This window comes from Brassica napus, chromosome C2, assembly GCF_020379485.1.
Source record: "Brassica napus cultivar Da-Ae chromosome C2, Da-Ae, whole genome shotgun sequence".
NCBI classification, from domain to species: domain Eukaryota; kingdom Viridiplantae; phylum Streptophyta; class Magnoliopsida; order Brassicales; family Brassicaceae; genus Brassica; species Brassica napus.
In genome coordinates this window covers 47,811,808-47,832,111 of record NC_063445.1, presented here as the reverse complement: position 1 = coordinate 47,832,111, position 20,304 = coordinate 47,811,808, and the positions used below count along the sequence as shown (strand labels likewise).

At 32.7% G+C, this 20,304-nt stretch overlaps 2 protein-coding genes across 4 annotated transcripts; one reads left to right on the top strand and one right to left on the bottom strand.

Moving 5' to 3' along the window:
• Nucleotides 1-2,270: 2,270 nt before the first annotated feature.
• On the bottom strand, nt 2,271-6,375 carry LOC106428474 (ATP-dependent DNA helicase DDX11-like). Of its 3 annotated transcripts, none has more exons than XM_048748548.1 (11): nt 6,250-6,375; nt 5,959-6,126; nt 5,292-5,873; nt 5,118-5,209; nt 4,693-5,049; nt 4,293-4,592; nt 3,996-4,223; nt 3,708-3,929; nt 3,083-3,620; nt 2,720-3,012; nt 2,271-2,562 (listed from the first exon to the last, which is right to left on the bottom strand). In XM_048748548.1, the coding sequence occupies exons 2-10, from the start codon at nt 6,110-6,112 to the stop codon at nt 2,801-2,803; spliced, it is 2,685 nt and encodes an 894-aa protein (XP_048604505.1). In that variant the 5' UTR covers nt 6,113-6,126; nt 6,250-6,375; the 3' UTR covers nt 2,271-2,562; nt 2,720-2,800. The 3 variants fall into 3 exon arrangements, with proteins under 3 accessions (XP_048604505.1, XP_048604506.1, XP_048604504.1); XM_048748549.1 differs by lacking the exon at nt 6,250-6,375 and adding an exon at nt 6,211-6,229; XM_048748547.1 differs by lacking the exon at nt 6,250-6,375 and having other exon boundaries at nt 5,959-6,204.
• Nucleotides 6,376-11,043: 4,668 nt separating this feature from the next.
• Nucleotides 11,044-14,034, top strand: LOC106428505 (F-box protein At2g02240). Its single transcript, XM_013869271.3, has 3 exons — nt 11,044-11,496; nt 12,021-12,139; nt 12,228-14,034. Exons 1-3 carry the CDS (start codon nt 11,191-11,193, stop codon nt 12,637-12,639), a joined length of 837 nt encoding a protein of 278 aa, XP_013724725.1. The 5' UTR covers nt 11,044-11,190; the 3' UTR covers nt 12,640-14,034.
• Nucleotides 14,035-20,304: the final 6,270 nt, after the last annotated feature.

The window sequence follows — 20,304 nt, the reverse complement described above, 5'->3', positions numbered from 1 at the left end:
CGGGAATTGATTTTGAGGAAACGTATTTCCCGGTAATGGATGCAATTACTTTTAGATTTTGATGAGCCTAACGGCGTCTAAAAATCTTAAAATGCATCTCATGGACGTTGTGACTGCGTATTTGTATGGATCGTTGGATAACGATATATATATATGAAACTCCCTGATGAATTGAAAATGCCAAGGGCATTGAAAGAAAAATCCAGGGAGATTTGTTCGGTCAGTTACAGCGATCACTATATGGATTATAAAGAAATCGTCATCTGGCTTTGTGATTGATGTATATGTAGATGACCTGAACATAATTGGAACTCAAAAGGAGGTTGATGATGCTCGAACTCATATGAAAGAGGAGTTTGAAATGAAAGATCTCGGCAAGACAAAGTTTTGTCTTGGGCTCCAGATAGAGCATCTCCGAGAAAGAATAATTGTGCATCAATCAATTCATACGAAAAGGTTATTGAAACTCTTTTGTATGAATAAAGCGACTCCTTCGAGTACTCCAATGATAAATAGATCTCTCGATGTTAAAAGAGATCTTGTTTTAAAAGATCCTGGTAAGATCTTACATAAATAAGTACTTTGGAGATGCTAATGGTAATAAAGCATATGTGAGCTTATATATCTTGCGAGTTGTATTTGATTAAATATACTTTTATACACTAATGTCTTTGCAAGATCCTGCTCATTTCCTATTCATATAAATTAGAACGGCGTCGAGAATATCCGTTCTCTCCAAGGTATGTTTTAAATTAGGGTTAATTTATTCTAGAAAACCCGAGTTTGGTATGGTTTTGCAGATACATGCTATTTATAAAGTCAAACACAAACTAGATATGGTTTTACAATTGGTGAAACCGCGATTACATAGCGTTCCGAGAAACGATCTTAGGTTTCGACTTCTTCAAAGCATGTCGAGAATATGTGTGGCTTCGGTCAATGAGTCACCACGTATATGAATTAAGCGGAATAGTCAACGAGAAAGAGCCGACGAAAACATTTGAAGATAATTCGGCTTGTGTCGATCAACATTAAGAGTGACAGAACGAAACATATCCCTCCAAGTTTCTTCTCGTATATAAGGGAGCTCGAGAAAAATAAAAAGGTGGACATTGAGTATGTACGGTCATGCGACAATCCAGCTGACTTGTTCACAAAAACTCTTCCGACTACAACGTTCCGAAAACACGTTTACGGTATCGGAATGCGACATTTGTGTGACCTATGAAGATAAGGCTATGTCCATTATTCTCATTGGTAGATTACGTCACATTACTCTTTTTCTCTTATCATGGTTTTTATCCCATCGGATTTTTTCATGACTAGGTTTTTAACGAGGTTGTCTGAAATACAAGTTGGATGATTAAGGAGGTACCGGAGATAATGATTATCCAGCTTTCAACACCTGGAAAGTTAGTTGTCCTTGTCACCTATGCAGATGTCATTTCACTAAGAAATGAGGAAATACGTGTCTTGACTTTTGTGTAGTATAAATACTCCATCTTCACTTTGTACTTTCGAATATGAACAATAATAGTCAAGAAACACAATTCCACTCTCTCTCTCCCTCACGTTCCACCATCTCCCATATATATGTTGTCTTTGTTATAATTATAAAGCTATCTATTAAATACAATAAAATACTACCTCTTTCTATTTTTTTTTTTTTTCTAATCAAATATCCTGGTCCCATCGAAATGGTCTAGACTAGAGATCGAAGTGAGTATGAACGCTGTCAGAGCGTCACCATGTGGCTCACCTCTTTCTATTTTACAACAATTTAATGTTTTTGTGAGAATGTATACGGTAACAACATATCAGCTTAGCTTTTTATGAAAATTATTTTTGAGATGACAAATCAGCTATATTTGTGAATACATTGTGGAGACGATACATCATCATTACTTCCTCAAAATGCTTTTCAATCAATATATAGGAGATTTGATATTTGTTTTTAACACTGTTTCTCTAGTATTATTTATTTAAAATTATTTTGATAAAATAATTTGAATACATGATTTTAGTGTTAATATATATTGTATCAATCTTGTAATGTAATACCAACTTTCCATGGTATATTAGGAAACAAATATTCATCAAAATTATGTGAATAATTCAATTACGCCTTTTTATATTGAGTCACTTGCATAAGAGTATTTTGTAACCTTTTATATTAAAGATTTTTAATTATTTTGATACAAAAGTTAAATATTTGGTTTCTCCTCCCGAATATCTAGCCATTTCTCGTGTGATGTTCCTTGTCTACTCTCTTAATCTCGAGCACAAGTATCTTACTGGCAGCTAAGTTTCTTGTCCTTACCTTTCTTTGCTGGTTTTAATTCTAAAGGAGATAGTACAATCTCACGAAAATACTAGAGGGGGATCGTGTTTTTCTTTTTAAATCTGTTTTGTAAGCATCACTTGACAATATACCAGAGACCAGTTTTATTTTTAAACGATGAGACTGCCTCACCAAACTCTTCTCTCTGCTGCTTGCTGTTCACTTCTCAAAACCGAGAACATATATCTCCACGAACCCTACTCCTGTTGTGCGTGTTAAAACTGTACAACAACATACAGAAGATTTTCCTTTTTTATCAAGAATAAATGGAAGCACTAAAGACGTCATCAACACATGATCAACAAAAAACCAAAATGGATTGGAGACAATAGTAACCTATATGGCAAATAGAAAGCCTTTATCTATATACTACAATACCTCTTTCTTCTTGTTTGCCACTGGAACCCAACATGAGATCTCCTCCAACATGTTCGCTCATAGATGCTTCAATGTTATTTTTCAGGATGATTTTTGGACATTTTTATGTTTAAAGAATTGGTGCAACAGTCTGTGAACGTCTCCATAGCCTTTGGTGGAATAAATAAGATGATCTTTGATCCACTTTGGGAGCTTGCTGGATGGATGAGATGTTCTTTTGGCAGGATCATTCGCGTATCGAGCATCTACCAGTAAAATGGCTGAATAGTCCTTTGCGTGCCTTATTGCCCTACCTGTAAAAAAGCAAACAGGCAAAGAACATTCATTTTAATTCTCAGTCCAATCATGAAGATATTAACTCACCGATTGATTGGTTAACTGCTTTCATACACAGATTCTCATAGTACTCTTTCCCTCTCCGTCTGCAGCTCCTTAATACCCCAAACCCTTCTCGAACATCTCCACTGTAGTATGAGTCGTCAACCAAAGTCAGACAAGGTTTCGACGATTCCGTATCTCCAAGACCTTCTATGTGCTTTATTCTCTCTAATAGCTCAATGTCAGAAGGGCTGGGATAAGGCAGACCAACCATCACAACGCAGCGACACATGCCATCGCTGAAGTTGATTCCTTCTGACACCTTCCCACCAACCACAGCTAGCATTATTGCGCCTCTTTCGCTTTCTATCGCTTCCTTGTAATCTCTGAGAACAGCTTCGACTTCAGTGTTTCTTCTGGGTTCTCTAAACACACGCTTCTTCTTCATTATTCTTCTGAGTATCCCCGAGTTGGTCCACGCTGTGTGTACCTGTGTTTCATACTCAAAGGAGGAGAAGAAGACGATAACTCCTTCAGGAACCAATGCCACCAGGTTACTCATCAATAGTCCCAACTCCTGTATCTGCCATCCCAAAAGGTCAAAGCACAAGTTACACTCAATACTCTTTCTCAATCAAAGTTAGAAAGCTAGTCTATTAGGATCAATCACCATTTCTGTTGAGCTTCTTGAACTGTGGCTAAAGTCAAAAGACAGACCAGACGGACCATGTGAAACTGCGACTGGCATTATACTCTCAGAGGGAACAATGTGACTACAAGAGAAGAACTGCAGCTGATTTGATGGTAGCCACGGAAAGAGTCGTTCCCTTGTCTCTTCTATAGGTTGAAGAGTCCCACCGGCCAATACGACAGCGTGAGCTTCATCCACCACCTACAAATTGGTTTTATTAACTTTTACATTTTAAGAAAGAAAGGAAGAGATTTATGAAAGGCTAACCTCTGAGAATAACTTCGCTCCAGTGAGCATGACGTATTTAATGTAGCCTCCTTGTTGGCCAGAGGTAGACGAACTCATCTTTGAGACTATGATCCGCCCATCACCATTGTTATGAGTGAGTGCCACCAATATATCAGAAAAAGCTCTAAAGCTTGATAGCTTGCTCATTTCCTCATGGGCCGCTGGGTCTTTCTGCAACATAGCAACTCTCTCTCCATATCCACTCACCTGGGCACAGACAATTGACTATCAAAGGTGAGAAAAGGGAAATGTACAGGAGAAAAGAGATCACTTTACCTTATGAATGATATTGCTTTGCTTTATATAGGCGAGTAACTTGACCAGGTTTATATTGTCTATATTCAGAGAGAATAGAAAGTCATTTATCGCCATCGAGCAACCACCACAAGCCTTGCTTTTAGAGGGATCAGGCCCACTATTTCCACTGTTGAGATCACTGTCACTGGTGGTGGCAAGAGGTTTGAGGAGAGCTCGGATGAGAATCAACAGAGTTTGGATATATCTACGGTTTCCAGCTCCCAAGAGATTCTGGAATCTTCCTAGATAACTCTCTATGCTGCTGTGTACATCTTCCAACTAGGGAACACAAATCGATTAAAAACATTGATTCCACAAATGCAAGAAGCTCATCCAAACAACACATGCATTTGGAAAGTAGATGGAAACGACAGTTTACCTGTGACATTGTTATTTTTGCGTCGTGCATACTGAGAAGAGTGTCAGCCAAATTGTGAGCCTCGTCTATTATGACAACACTGCTTTTCAAGTTCAGGCCAAGAGATTCTTGCGAAGACTTTGACAGAAGAGACTGGTACGGAAGAATAATAAGATCAGCTGCAGGGGCCACTCTTCTAGAGCCATAGTATGGACAAGTTCTCATCTCTCGTCCAAGCTGGACAAGATCCTCAATGTCCATGGCTTCTTGCTGGAGAATCTCAGCCTTGAACTCTCTCTGTAGTGACTGTTTCCTAAGCATTGGGCATCTGCAAGATGATGATTTGGTTCGTCCTCCCTTAACGTTTGTACCTAAATTCTGAAATGTTCAAGCTTCGATTTAGAACTTAGAAGCTAACAAGATAGAGACTTGATGATAAAGTGTACCTTCTTCTTTTTAGAGGCTAGAGATGTCTTCTTCTTTTGCAAATCCAAGCACCTCTCGTTGATTCTGCCCACGTTCCCAAGCTTAAGGACATCTGCAACTGTGAATATCAGAAACACACAATGGGAATAAAAAAAAAAAAAAAAAGGAGAGAATGATAATAATGGTGGGTAGACCTTCGTTTATGCACATGTTCTTTCGAGAGCCTAGACATACAACTCTGACTTTTTGGGCGAATACAGTCTTCCTCAGCTCCTTGACGAATTGAGAAAGCTGCGAGTGAGTCCGGCTGCAATAGAAAACCTTGAGTCCTCCTTCTTCTTCGCATTCCTTGCCATCTTCCTCATCCTCTGAAGAGGTGTAGTAACCTCCTCCCAAGGGTTTTCTCTTTGAAGATGATGATGATGATGAATAATCCTCTTCGCTTTCGTATTCTTGCAAACAAAACTCCTGCTCGTTCGCCTCACCAGAAACCTCCTCCTCTCCCTTTCTGGCATCAGAATCTCCTCCGGAGAAGGCTTGGGGAACTCTTTTCTCCTTGGCGTGTTTCTTGACCCTAAACGGAGATTTCCTATTGGTCTTGGCATCATCATGGCTATTGACAGTGAAATTTCGAATCCAATCGGGCTCGGATTCATCTTCTTCTTCACCATCAACAACCACCTTATCGGATGATCCTGAGTTGTTGTTTATTTTCTCATTGCGGTCGAGCAGCCACTGTAGAGCACTGCAGATAATGCTTAGAGATTTTCCAGTACCTGACAATCATAACCCCTAAGAGTATTGATTTTCCCCCACAGATAAAATCGCCTTTTTTTTTTTATAGAAGTAAGAACAAAGTACCAGTGGGGCTTTCGAGCATGGAGACGCCTCCCTTGTCGAGAAAACGATAGAGCGCGTTCATGAAATCGATTTGGATCGAGTAGGGCTCGTACGGAAACGCCGGGAACTCTTGTTTCTCCTCCGCCAACTGTGTTTTATCAATCATCTCCTTCATATTGCATTGGCCTACTACACAAGCATAAACCAGAACCAAATTAATTGACATTAATTTCCATAAACAATGCCGAAGAAAGCAATCAGTGCAAAAAGGACCTAAAGGCAGTATTAACCGCTGATTCTAAGAGACGATACCAGATATCAAGCGACAATGTGGGGTTTCACGAGACGACACTGACTGTGATTCGCGTACGAAAACCCTTAATTTGGTTTTTTCTATTATGTCTGCCGATTAAGAGAAAAGACTTGTCTAAAATTATTTTGATCATATGCGTGATTTAGTGTTGAAATTAATAATTTTGTTTCAAATAATATAAAATAACCATGTTTATTGGAGACTAGGTGTTGTAAGAAATTTTTAAAATCTAACTTATATTTAAAAATAAATTTTATTAAATATTATAGATTTCACTATTTTTTTAACTAATATTTAATATAGATTTGATATATATTAAATCAATTTGTATAAAACTAATAAAAATGTAATAAAATTGTATAATTATAAAAAAAATTAGCCTAAACAATATTTATAAAATTTGTAGATATATAAGAAACTAATGATATTACGAATAGATATTTAAATTTTTTAAATAATTGTAGAAATTTTTGAAAGCTTTAATAATACAAATTGTATAATTATACAAAAATAATAATATTTCAAAATTTGAAATGTTATATATGAATATATTTATTTATAGATGATGTATTAGCTATTACCATATTTTTAAAAAATTACCAAAAAAGAAATATCAATTTTAAATGTAATATATGAATTATTACCGTATTCTAATAAGTTTGCCAAAAATATAAATCAACATTAAATGAAATTATTCATGTCATATTTTTTCGGAACCCATGTCATCAATTTTAGTAGCCATGTCATATTTGTTTTGTGAAATTGATTGTAGAAAGAACATGTGGCAAATCACTTCGCAAATATAGTCCGCGAACTAAATCCGTAGAAAGTCTCTATACGGGCGAGTTTGGACAGACAAATCGAGGCCCCATATATTTTGCGGAACGGGCTTAGTCGCTTTTTCCGGAGACTGTGGTCCGCTGTGAAGCGTGGCGGGATGGAAAGGACCAATTGCCATCACTACAATCTCTTGCTTCCTAGACATGGTTTTATTCAGTATTTTATTATTCCAAACAAAAATAAATTAATTAAGAAAAATTAGATTGGATAGCCATGAAATAAAGCGTAACTAGGTATCTAACTAAAAAAAATACTCTCCACTATTTGATAGAATATATACTATATTAGCTCTAGTTGTCGGTTAATAAGTGTATACACTTCTTCTTCATCTACCTACCACCATTACTATTTTTTCCAGTCCACTATCACTTTCTGTAAAAAATAATTTCGATCATTTGGGTCTATATCTATCACTGTAACTATTTTCATCATTTCTTTTACTTATTAACCAAATCTTAATCCTCGTTTTCATATTGTTGGCATCACATTCTTCAAAACAACAACAATCTCCTTGATTTCGGTCACCACCTCCTCCGCTGTAACCACCACCACTCGTATATACTATAAGTTCTCAGTTGTATTATGCTATTTGAACAAAATGTATTATGCTATTTCGTTGTTACTATTCAATAATGCTTCATATTATGGAGTATATGTATATTTTGATATTTAAATTATGATTTATATTTCTATTTAAGGTTTAGTGATTATTGTTTTGGGTTTAGTTTATGAAAGGTTTTGGTTAATGTTGGGGTAATCATTACCTCGTTCCCTGCAATCAGACATTTTAAAATTTGAATAATATGTAATATGCTATTTCGTTTGTTACTATTCTATTTTGATAATGTATTTTGATAGTGCTTCGTATTATGTACTATGTGCATATTTTGATATTTGGATTAGAGTTTATATTTCTTTTTAGAGTTTAGTGATTAGAGTTTTGGATCTAGTTTATGGAATGTTTGGATTGACACTGGAGTATAAGCATCACCTCCTCGTTTCATGCCTCCAAAATTTTTGAAAAAAATTATATGTAATTAAATAGGTCTCCAAATTTGTAAAAAAAAAATATTTAGGCCTCTAAACTTTTGAAGTCTTTACTAAATGGTTTAGGGCCTCCAAACTCTTAGGACCGGTCCTGAAGATGATAATAGAGATACAAAGAATGAGAAAGAAAGAAGAAGAATTTGTTGTTCATAAAAACAAAAAAAAACAAGAAGAAGAATTCAAGATTTATGAAATTTGCACTTTTTCTATCTCCGAATTTTCTTTATGATTTTTTTGTTTAAATGGGTACGTTATAATTTCAATGGAAAAGAAGAATTTTATATGAATACTATTTTATTCAATTTTTGTGTTTTCTACACTACAAATGATACTAATATTTTAAACAATAACTATAAATGATATAACTATTAAAATCATTTTAATTAAATATTAATTTCTCCATTATTATTAATAATTCTATAACTAAATCGATTATTTTGATTAATGTTAATACTAACATCATTTGAGATAATTGATGTAATTGTTTATATCATTTTTTAGAACTTGTCACTGGGTGTCCATTCAAGATCTACGGTGTGATGAAAGCTAAATTCCTCTCTCCTGATACTCAGTACTCAGCTTACGTAGTCTACACTCTGCAAGACAAAGGACAAGACAAAGGATCGATTTCATGATGTCCAGAAAAGCTTTGGAGTTGGATGGATTTTACATGAAACTCGTGAAGGAAAGAAGTCGAAAAGGCAGGAACTATAGAAGCTAGAGAAGAGGGAAGACGGGTGGGTGGAGGTAAAGTTTGGAGAATTCTTGAAAGATGGAGGGTTCATGGATGATCGCGATGAAATTAGGTTTCATATTACTGAAATCAAGTATACATATTGGAAGTATAGCTTCATCATTCAAGGCACTGAATTCAGGCTTGTACAAAATCTCGGATCCGGTTTTGGCTGGTGGGTTCGGTGTTATCTATTTAACAAAACATAATGTAACATAGTGTGTGTTTTTTATGTTTAGTCGTTCTCACACAAACAAATTCAATAAGAGAGTGTTTTCGAATTTTTTTTTTTTTTTCAACAGAGTGTTTTCGAGTTAACTTATAAAAGAGATAAATGAGTTTTTTTTTTTTTTTGAGAAAGAGCTTGAGATAAATGAGTTGATCCATCAACTTTTGTAGAAAGGGATTAGATTGAAACATTTCAAAAAATCTCCACTTTCTACGGCCTTCCATTTAATATATACTAGATTTGGATCCGCACAACCGTGCGGGTATTAATTTTCATGTTTATCTATATTTTACATAATTAGAATATACTTTTTAAGTTACTTATATATTTAAATGTTTATATATAATTATTTAAAATATAACAATTTGATAGTTTTCATGCGGTAAGTTAATTGATTATTTCAAATCATCACATATATTTCGTATTTTTTAATATATATTTTTTAAAATTATTTTTTATTCAATTATTATGATCATGAACCGTAATTCAAAGCGCTATATTTCATTTATTAACATTTTTTTATGTTTATTCATTTAAGATAATAACTATATATATAAAAAAGTTTAAGATAAGATTATTTTATACATGAATTATCTAATTTACTAATGTTAACCCGTTCTACCATCATATTATATTTCTAGCATAAATTTTTAATGGTTGTGAAAATAAAATATATTAATTTATCACTTTAAAATAATTTTACCATATTTAGTTAAATACACTATTTTATTTTAAAATGATAGATATAACTATAAAATAGTAAATTTTGATATATTTTTTTCATTTTATAAAAGATAACTGAGTGTATTTATATATATATATATATATATTAATGTATACTAACATTAATTTCATTACTAATTACAAAATTAGTGAAAATATTTATATACAATTTTTGATAATTAAGATATTGTTATAATGTTTTTCAACACATTTGTTAAAAAAAAATAAATATATATATATATTTATATTTTAAATTAAAAGATATCAAATTATATTATGATTTAAGTAGTTTAAAGATTATATATTAGCATTAAGGAAATACATTTAATTTTTTTTTTTTTTTTTTTGTCAGCAAGAAAATACATTTAATAAAAAATTTAAATGATGATCCAAATAAAAATATCACACATGAATCAATGTGAGTTTGTTACCCAATCCGGGGTTTTAGGAGTCGATGTTATATTAGGAATGATATATTATTAATATATATTATTAGTAATAAATGAATGATAACTGATTTCAAGTGAGAGTCCATTTTTTAAAAAAAAATCACACATGAATCAAGGTTGTGACTTCTGTTTTAATATATAAGATATACTAACTATAGAAAATTTGCTAAAAGGTTTGTTTATTAAAATAATAATAGAATAAACCTTTTATTACAGTATAATTTAGATATATATATATATATATATATATATATTGTAAAGTATTTTTAAAATAATAATAGCTTCGTTATAAAATTTATGAAGTATTAACTAATCCATAAATATTGGAAGCCCTCTTATTCGAGTGATTTGACCAAGGGTTCACTAATGTTTCTACACCATAAGATCTGGGTTTTGAATCCTAACAAAGGTAAATTATGCAGATTTATGGAGAAAAGCATACAGGAGATCTTCGGTATGGCGCAAGGAGTACCGTCAGACATGGATCTCATAGGACGGCTCAGGATGAGACGTGAATCTTCGTAAGGCAGGTAGAATTACCGGCGGTAGAATCCTCTTGTAATATTTATCATAGTTTATAGGAGCATAATTAACGATCGAGTAAAAAAAACCTAATCCATAAATATTTCTTTGAATAAAATACTCAGCCAATTTTTTTTTCTGACGTCGGTACTCAAAGCCAATTACTGTGTTGCCAACTGCTTATCTTTTAAGTTCATAACCTTCAATAAATCAGCAAACCAAACGATAACGCGTAGCCTGAAGGAGAGAACGACGCACACGGCAATAAGGGTAGTTTCGTAAACACGTGTACACGACTACCACGGGTCTTTTTTTTCCATTACAAATCATTCTTCTTTCACCGTTTGATCACAGAAGCGACTTTAGAACAAATTTTAAGATTCCAGATTTCCATGTGATGGAGGCAACGATGGGGCAAAGTCATGGCAGAGAAAGCATCATCTCCGGGCCGTCACCGTTCGATTCATTGCCGGTGGATTGCATCTCCAGCATTATCTCCTTCACGAGTCCACGAGACGCGTGCAACGCCGCTTCTGTTTCGAAAACGTTAGAATCGGCGGCTAAATCCGATAGCCTATGGGAGAAGTTTCTTCCATCGGAATATACATCTCTGGTTCCACAATACTCGCGAGTTTTCTCGTCCAAGAAGGAGCTCTATTTCGCTCTCTGCGATGAGCCTCTTCTCATCGAAGATGGCAAAAAGGTATATTACAAATCTATTCATTATAAGATCTGAGAATAGTGATCTGCCTAGGGCTCCAAAATTGATATAAGTGCGTAGAATCTTCATTGAGTTTTAACTCTATATATTGGAACAAGCATCTGGGATTCAATCTGATTCCAGAGAATACTAAGGATTAATATATATGTATATAGAAATAATTGTTTCTTAACGTCTAAACTTGCATTAAAGAACAAAGTGTCCTTAACTCGACTAAAATACACCATAAGCAATATCTAGAGATAATACAGGAGTCATTCTGAGAGGAAACTAATATTATACAAACTAATATTATACGTTGTTGTTCGGAGACTTGAGATTACATATGTTGATTTATTCGCTAGATCATACTTTCAAAAAAAAAAAAAATCATATTTGCTATGTCCTTCATCCGTAATGTTAGAGAATTATAATAAGGATGTGATTAATTAAACCTCCAGATTAATTAATTTGATGTGGTTTCTTGAATGTTTCAATCTTTTCTTCTTTTTCCTCGTAAATGATAGAGCTTCTGGTTAGAGAAAGCGAGTGGGAAAAGATGTATTATGATATCTCCAAAGGAAGTGTCAATCACATGGGGAAGTAGTCCCGAACATTGGCAATGGATATCAATTCCTGAATCTAGGTATTTATTCTTATTCCATTGTATTCTTTCATTCTTATGTTGATGATGTTGTGAAGATGGGAAAATTAAAAATATGATTGCAATGTAGGTTTGAAAAAATAGCTGAGCTAATCGATGTATGTTGGTTTGAGATTCGTGGAGGGATGCACACTCGTTACCTAACTCCTGGAACTCGTTACTCGGTTTACATCGTGTTCAATACAAAGAACGGATGTCCTGGATTGGGAGATTTGCCGGTAGATGCTGGAGTTGGGTTAGTTGGACAAGAGTCTCCTCAAAAGTTGATATACTTTGTTGGGCCTCGTGGTCGTGATCGAAGGAGAGATGTAACGAGGCCAGAGGCGAGGGACGATGGGTGGATGGAAGCTGAACTTGGTCAGTTCTACAATGATTCTTGTTGTGATGATATCTCGCTAAGTGTTGTTAAGACCAACACTCCTGATTGGAAAAGTGGTTTGATCATTCAAGGATTTGAATTTCGCCCTGCGAAAACCCGGTAAATTGTTATATCATGTTTCTTGTGATGGGTAACGGTTTCTAGTTCAACGATTTTCCGTTGTATTTCATGTCTAACAAGTAAAAACCTTTGGTGTATTGTAAAGTTTTTTGAATCTTCAGTTTTTTGAATCTTCAGCTTTTTGGATTGTAATGTTTGAATGGTTTGATCTTACCATTCTCACATGAACAAACTTCAATAAAGAAATCGTGTTTTCTTCTAATCATCTAAATGTTTTTGTATAGCAGCTTAATGGTTGTTTCATGTTTTAGTAAAATCTTCTCTAAAAGTACTTTTAAATTTATGTATCTCTATGATATTGCCAATTTTTTACGTGTTTCACTCATGTTACTTCTCACGATGGTCAATTATGTTGAAATCCTTAATAATTTAAAATTATTAAATCATTACCATTATAAATATTTTTAGGGCAATTCTCTCAAATAATATTTTTTAAGTTTTTGTCACAAAAATATCTCTTAAAAAAAGAAAATGACCTAAATAGCCTCTCTTTTTTTGAAATTTTTAATATTAATTTTTTATTTTTTTAAATTTGAAACCCTATCCCCAAAACTCCACCATTAACTCTAAACCCTAAGTCTAGATTAGTTAATCCTAGGATAAAAATACATTTTTACCCTTTAATAAAACTTATTTTGGTCATTTTCTTCAATGAGTGTTATTTTTAACCCTCCACTTCAATTGGTATTTTTTCACGAAAAGCAAACATGAGATAACAAATCCAGTCTTTCACTAAGATTTCGAATAGCTGTCCCGAATTCAAGTTGATTATGTTTCGCCTCTTATTCGGAGAAAGACGATCAAACAATTCCCAGTCATGGCCTTTGCGGATGGGATCATCCATATAATATACAAAAAGAAACTCCAGATATTTGATATCTTTCTCTTTAAATGAGATATCAATTCCAGCGACGGTTTCATTAGATATCTTACAACAAAAATCCCTCTTTTTTCCGATCCAGTTCCTCCACCACCGCGAACTCCAGTTAGATTCAGGCATGATACATTTTTTAGTTATTGGGAGAACCCGAGTACTCTCTTTCGGATCCCGGAAACAACTCTCAGAGATCTTTTTTCCTTTTGTAAAATACAGGAGCGAAACAATCAACCTATTGATATTGGAAGACCCAAAAGATTCTTTCAATGTATCATTTCTGGACCAATGGAATTCATAGGTATAGGAAGAAGCCCTTTCAAATAGAGATTTTTGCTTTCGACCATATTTCGATTGTTAATACGATATAGAAGGGCCGCTACTACAAATAGTACTACACCCTTGATCGTGAAATATCGATTGCTTGTTGAACCCTGTGAATTGCGCAAAATTAGGATGCTAAAAATTCGAGGGTCCAAGAGTTTTCTAAAACGTTCTTGGTGGGAAAAATATGAATGAAAGATCCCACTGAATTGATTTGGGTCCATGAATCTAAGAAATAGTGAGAATTTTTGATCTGACAAAAACTTAAAAATGGTTATCCTATGAAAGACCTACAAGTTATGTAATGTAGGATATAAAATTATTTCGAAAGTTTTGTGTCAGCGATTGAAAATCTATATTCCATTGCTCATATCCGAAACTCAATCGGCATTCGTGGCAGGAAGGTTGATTTCTGATAATATTATTATCGCCCAAGAAATGTTCCACGGACTGCGGACCAATAAAGCATGTCAAAAACAAAGTATATGGCAATTAAAATGGATATGGGCAAAACGTATGATAGAGTGGAATGAGACTTTTTTTAGGTCTTATTACAGAAATTGGGTTTTGACCTTCATTGGATTAAATTGATGATGGAATGTATATAATCGGTTTAATATAGGGTTCTCATAAATGGTCAACCATGTGGCCTCATTGTTCCACATAGGGGCTTACGTCAAGGATATCCTTTATCGCCTTATTTATTATTCTCTGCACTGAGGTTGTAATTGCAAATATATAAAAAGCAGAGAGAGGGCAACAACTAACGGGAATGAAAGTAGCTAGAGCTTGTCCAACGATATCTCATTTGCTTTTTGCGGATGACAGCATTTTCTTTTGTAAAGTTCAAAAAGAAGAGTGTCAAACCATTCTTAGGATTTTAAAGGAATATGAGGTAGTTTCAGGGCAGCTAATAAATTTTCATAAGTCTTCAATTCAATTTGGACATAAGATTGAAGAATCCGTGAGACAAGAATTAAGAAGTATTTTGGGCATTCAGAATCTGGGAGGAATGAGATCCTACCTTGGTTTACCAGAAAATCTGGGGGGTTCAAAGATCCAAGTTTTTAGCTTTGTACAAGATCGTATCGTTTACCTAAGACAACTGTGAAGAAACTGACGAGCGCAGTATCACAATTCTGGTGGAGTCCAGAGGGAAGCACAAGAGGCATGCAATGGAAATCATGGGACAAAGTATGTGTAGATAAGGATGAAGGAGGTTTGGGGTTTAAGGACATCAATGATTTCAACACAGCGATGCTTGGTAAACAGTTATGGCGTCTGGTAGAGAGGCCAAACACTTTATTCTCTCGAGTTTTCAAAGGTCGGTATTATAGGAATGCTTCACCTCTGGAACCGATTCGTTCATATTCTCCGTCATATGGATGGTGGAGTATTGTCTCTGCTAGATCTCTGGTAAGCAAAAGATTAATCAAAAGGGTGTGATCAGGTTCTTCTATATCTGTATGGAATGATCCATGGCTCCCAACCACTCGCCCGAGAACAGCTAATAAAAATAAACACAATTTATACTCGGAACTTACAGTGGAGTCTCTCATTGACTCTACCTCGTGCACTTAGAATTCACAGGCAATTCAGGCTTTGGTGGATCCACATGATGCAAAACTTATAGAAAGCATACCACTGAGTAAGACTCAGAGGGTAGATAGAGATGAGTGGCACTTCAAAAAAAATGGGAAATATACGGTCAAATCAAGATATCAGGTAGAGCGGATCTATCCAGATAGGGAAAGACCACCACTACTGATTGGCCCCACAGTTGATGTTCTGAAGGTTTTCTGCTGGAAAATACGGTGCCTACCAAAGTTAAAACATTTCCTATGGCAATTAATGACAAGGTGTATAGCAGTGAAGAACAATTTACAAGCGAGGGGGATTCAAGGGGATATTTGTTGTGTAAGATGTGGAGCCCACGAGGAATCGATAAACCATGTGTTTTTTTAGTGTCCTCTAGCACTTCAGGTTTAGGCTCTCTCGAAGATACCATCAAATCCAGCTATTTTTCCAGCAAGTTCTCTCTTCACAAACATGGATCGTCTGTTCTGGAGAGTTTTCCCGCAGATGGAGGATCATCAGTTTGCATGGATACTATGGTACATCTGGAAAGCTAGGAATAATAAAGTTTTCAGTAATCTGGATATTGATCCAATGGATACGCTTAAATTGGCAGAAACAGAATCAACACTGTGGGCTGAGGCACAAATATTGAATGAACAGAGAACAGTACCACAAATAGTGGATACGATCTTGCTGTCAATTCCATGAATATGGTGTTTTACGGATGACTCCTGGAAAGAGGGTGATATTTTTTCAGGACAAGGTTGGTTTAGCACTTTAGAAGGTTTTGATGGATTGTTGGGGAGAGGAATGTTAGGGCTAGTCTCTCTCTTCTTCATGCGGAGATGAAATCGCTACTCTGGGCAACAGAATGGATGAGGAAATTACGTCAATTTCAAGTTACATTTGCAACGGATTGTTCTCAATTGGTGAAGATGGTTTCAGAACCAGAAGAATTGTCAGCTTTTGCAAATTATTTGGAAGACGTCAAGATCTTGAAAGAGAGCTTCACCCGATCAGAGATTATCTATGTACCAAGGACGCAAAATTTAAAGGCAGATAGAATGGCACGCAATGTTAGGAAGCAACCGTTTTTTGTCGTTCACATGGATGGAGATCACCCGGTTTGGTTTACGAAGTCAGTATGAGTTTGTATTTGTTGATGACAAAAAAAAAATCCTTGGAAATTTTCATATTTTTCTATTTCAGTTCTCATTGATAAGTTTTATTTTATCTTTCTGAAAATAACAAAAAAGAAAAATATCTATAAATATTTCTAAAGCTATTTGAATTTTTTTATTTTTCTGATATTTTTTCATTAGTTTTTATTTTTATATTTCCTTTTTTTATACTGGTTTCTAAATCGCACACACACACATATATATGTATATATATATATATAAGAAAATATTTATACAATTTTAAAACGTGGATATATATTAAAAATAATTTGGTTTCACAAAAAGGAAATAAAAATATAAGCTTGATGTTATTAAAATAAAAACTGTCCTTTTAAACATAATATCAAAGCACATAATAAATATTCCTTTTTGATGATTTTTTTGTCGCTTAAGTTTTTTATTTTACCTTCTTTTTATTTATTCTGGTTTCAAATTAAACTATGTATAAAATAAATAATTATAAAAAATAATATGATATATATATATATATATATATATTAATTTCATAATAAATGAACATCCACAAAATAAGCTTAATATTTAAAAATAAATAATTTCCCCCTCAACACATATCTCAAACAACATAATAAATATTAAGAAAAATGATTACTGACTACATGAAATATTGACCATGACAAGTCTCAAACTAAACTAATTTATACCTAGCTACGCGAAGTATATGCTATGCATGATAACATCTCTAAACTTAATGATGTTATTTAATTAACATCACAAGTTTGATTTCGTTGATCCAAAAATTGATGTAGATGTCAAAGACCATTTAAATATTTCGTTTAATCAACTAAAATATGACAGACCCGACCGTAATTTAACTAATTGAGATTTTAACCCACGTTTAAAAGCGTAATTTTTGTTAACAATGTCTAATTTACAAAATCAATATGTTTAACATTTTTTTGATAAGTAGTGTTTTAACATTTTTATTTTACTGTATTTTTGTTAACAATATCTAATTTACAAAATCAATATGTTTAACATTTTTGATAAGTAGTGTTTTAACATCTCTAAACTTAATGATGTTATTTAATTAACATCACGAGTTTGATTTCGTTGATCCAAAAATTGATGTAGATGTCAAAGACCATTTAAATATTTCGTTTAATCAACTAAAATATGACAGACCCGACCGTAATTTAACTAATTGAGATTTTAACCCACGTTTAAAAGCGTAATTTTTGTTAACAATATCTAATTTACAAAATCAATATGTTTAACATTTTTTTGATAAGTAGTGTTTTAACATTTTTATTTTACTGTATTTTAAAAATCATAATTATATTATTTTTATTTATATTAAATATGAAATTACGTAAGATATTATGTAATTTTGTTTTTTAATTATTTTAATATGTTTTCTTATGAAATTTTAATAAAATTTCTGTAATTCGTTTGATTAATTGTGTGATATATACTTATTTAATATATTTTTAAATGGATGCAATTTTTGTTTATGAAAATATAAATAAAACAATTCATTAATTTAATTAATTTTTTATCAAAAAAAAATGTTAGAGTCAGTAAATTGACATGAAATAAGTTTATAATAAAAAAAATCAAATAAGTATATGTCACACAATTAATCAAACGAATTACAATTTGTTTTATTAAGACTTAATAACAAAACAGATCAAAATAATTAAAAAAACAAAATTAAATAATATTTTATATAACTTTCGTATTTAGTTAAATTACCGTAAGGTACATTATATTTTAATTGATAAAAACAAGATATTTAAATGGTTTCTGACATCCACGTCAATTTTTGGATGAATGAAATTAAACTTTTGATGTTAACTACATAACATCATTAAGTTGAGGGATGTTGTCTTGCATAATATATACTTCGTTATGGTAGATATACATTAGTTTAGTTTGCATGGTTAGTCATGTGATGTCAGTAATTTGTATAGTCCACAATCATTTTTCCTAGATATTAAAAATACTAAAATTAAAATTATGTTTTCTATCAATATATTTTTATCAGATTATCAGCAAAAATTAACATAAACCAACATTCTTAATAATCTTAATTTTGTTCTTTTCTTTTGTTCTTCTAGATATTAGCAAAATTTATGTACTTTCTTCGGTAAAAGGTAAACCTAATAAATTAGGTCAATTCTGTTTTTAAAATGGACTAAATTAGTTTTCATTTTGCGAACATAAGATTATCTGTTGTGGTGGTGGTAATTCAAGGAAAGGAAAGTAATAAGCTCACCTTAAAAGCACACATTTACAAACCCCAGATCAGCTTGAGAAGCCCCACAAGAAAAAAAAATATATATGGTGATAAGTAGAAATGAGGCTTAAGAGACTCATGTCTACTTCTAGATCAAGAACTAACATCAGGTTGATATTTCTTATATTTGTATGCTGATATTATTTTTGGATCAAGATACGCTTTTGTAGATTTTCTTAAAAACAAAACTTTAGAATCATGAAATATTTAAGCCAAAAAGTGCAGCATTGAAAGTGAAAAAAAAAACATGTGAACTATCTACAAGTTAAGTTGATATTTTATTGATATGTTATAAGATATTAACATCAAAATCTATTTTTCAAGTGTTCCACTAATAAATCTTAAAATAAAATTTATTTTCACAGTAAATTATAAGTATTCTATATAATTAATATATATATAAAAATAATAATGTTCGTGCATAGCACGGGAGTAATACTAGTTTTATATATACCAAATAATATAATAAAAATATGAAAGTTGAGTTTCTAAAATTTAATTAATGTATATACAGTAAATTAACCTCTCTTTTTTTTACAACGAAAGGCTATTCTATAACTCAAACTTGAAATGGTCTGGGTAGCTAAACCAGAATAGAACAACCAATAAAATAAATTTCTCTATGAAAAAACCTAGCAGTCTTAGCTAAAGAGTCATAAATCTGATTTTGATGCGTGGAATATAGGTGATCTTGAAGTCCGGAAATCAGATCTGCAGAATCTCAATCCTTTTTAATTCTGTTGCAAAGCTCGGCCATACACAAGGCTCCTTTATCATAGCGATCAGCTCCTTGCAATCTGCTCCAAAGCTCTAGCATGTCGAATGTTGAAACATATTTTCCATCGCCCATCGCAGTGCTTCTACTTCTGAATGCAAAGGTGATTCCCGTCGAATGTGGTTTCGTGTTTTATAAAAGAATATATTCTAAAATACAGAAATCTAAAAAAAAAAATTACTTATAAATTAATGATTATATAAGTTAATAAAATACTATAATCTGAAGATTATTAATTTACAAGAAATGAGCCCGTTGCAACGCAACGGGTTTTGTTTGATGTTTTAATTTAACTATAAAATAATAAATCATTTTATTATAGTATTATGATTGTTTTTTGCATATATTGTCTGAGATTTATTTTATAATTAAAACCCACTTTCACACATAAGTTCAAGTAAATATTTGTATCTTATAATCATGGTGCATATGAGTTGTTATAAACTTTATACTAAGGATTAGAGAAAATAATATACATAAACAATTTAAACTGAACACAATCCGAAATAAAAAAAATGAAAAGTAATAAAAATGGAAGTTATGATTTATTCTAGATATATGTAAATAATTTTATTATAGTTTTATGATTGTTTTTTGCATATGTTGTTTGAGATTTATTTTATAATTAAACCCCATTTTTACACATAAGTTTAAGTTAA

Excerpts from the sequence above, each read along its gene's own strand:
- LOC106428474 (XM_048748547.1), bottom strand. The coding sequence starts at position 6,163 with ATGTCAATTAATTTGGTTCTGGTTTATGCTTGTGTAGTAGGCCAATGC. Across the intron at positions 4,593-4,692 it reads CAAAAATAACAATGTCACAG|TTGGAAGATGTACACAGCAG; the intron begins GTAAACTGTCGT and ends TGTGTTCCCTAG. Across the intron at positions 3,930-3,995 it reads GAGCGAAGTTATTCTCAGAG|GTGGTGGATGAAGCTCACGC; the intron begins GTTAGCCTTTCA and ends ACCAATTTGTAG.
- LOC106428505 (XM_013869271.3), top strand. The coding sequence starts at position 11,191 with ATGGAGGCAACGATGGGGCAAAGTCATGGCAGAGAAAGCATCATCTCC. Across the intron at positions 11,497-12,020 it reads TCATCGAAGATGGCAAAAAG|AGCTTCTGGTTAGAGAAAGC; the intron begins GTATATTACAAA and ends CGTAAATGATAG. Across the intron at positions 12,140-12,227 it reads ATATCAATTCCTGAATCTAG|GTTTGAAAAAATAGCTGAGC; the intron begins GTATTTATTCTT and ends ATTGCAATGTAG.